The sequence below is a fragment of the Nanorana parkeri genome, unplaced genomic scaffold, assembly GCF_000935625.1.
Source record: "Nanorana parkeri isolate BGI_ZX_2015 unplaced genomic scaffold, ASM93562v1 scaffold3806, whole genome shotgun sequence".
In the NCBI taxonomy this organism is placed as follows: Eukaryota; Metazoa; Chordata; class Amphibia; order Anura; family Dicroglossidae; genus Nanorana; species Nanorana parkeri.
In genome coordinates, this window is record NW_017310074.1 from 22506 (window position 1) to 22872 (window position 367).

Here is a 367-nt window from a genome sequence, read left to right on the forward strand (position 1 = left end):
ACAGAAGAGGGGGTAGGGGGGGGGTTACAGATACTCACTGAGTCGGTTCCTGGAGGCCGGAGACAGAGGCAGAATATCATATCTCACCGTCTGGTACTGGATGACCTGGAAGAGAGGACATGATATAACTCCGCCCACATTACCTCCCCTTCCCCCTCACCAGTAGACCCTCATAATGGGCACAGCGGGGGTACAGACCCAGGAACTCAGCACAGGGATGGTGGGGGCCCCTCATAATGGGCACAGCGGGTGTACAGACCCGGGAACTCAGCACAGGGATGGTGGGAGCTCCTCATAATGGGCACAGCGGGTGTACAGACCCGGGAACTCAGCACAGGGATGGTGGTAGATGGCTCAGTGGGTAGGG

The 367-nt window shown here is 58.3% G+C and overlaps 1 protein-coding gene across 1 annotated transcript in view; it reads right to left on the reverse strand.

Annotated features, from left to right (window-relative positions):
- Window positions 1–367, reverse strand: part of CTDNEP1 (CTD nuclear envelope phosphatase 1) — a 15069-nt gene that overhangs the window by 13251 nt on the left and 1451 nt on the right. Inside the window, exon 4 of the mRNA XM_018575341.1 lies at window positions 39–105. Coding sequence (XP_018430843.1) covers window positions 39–105 — 67 coding nt within the window. The remainder of the gene's footprint in view (window positions 1–38; window positions 106–367) is intronic.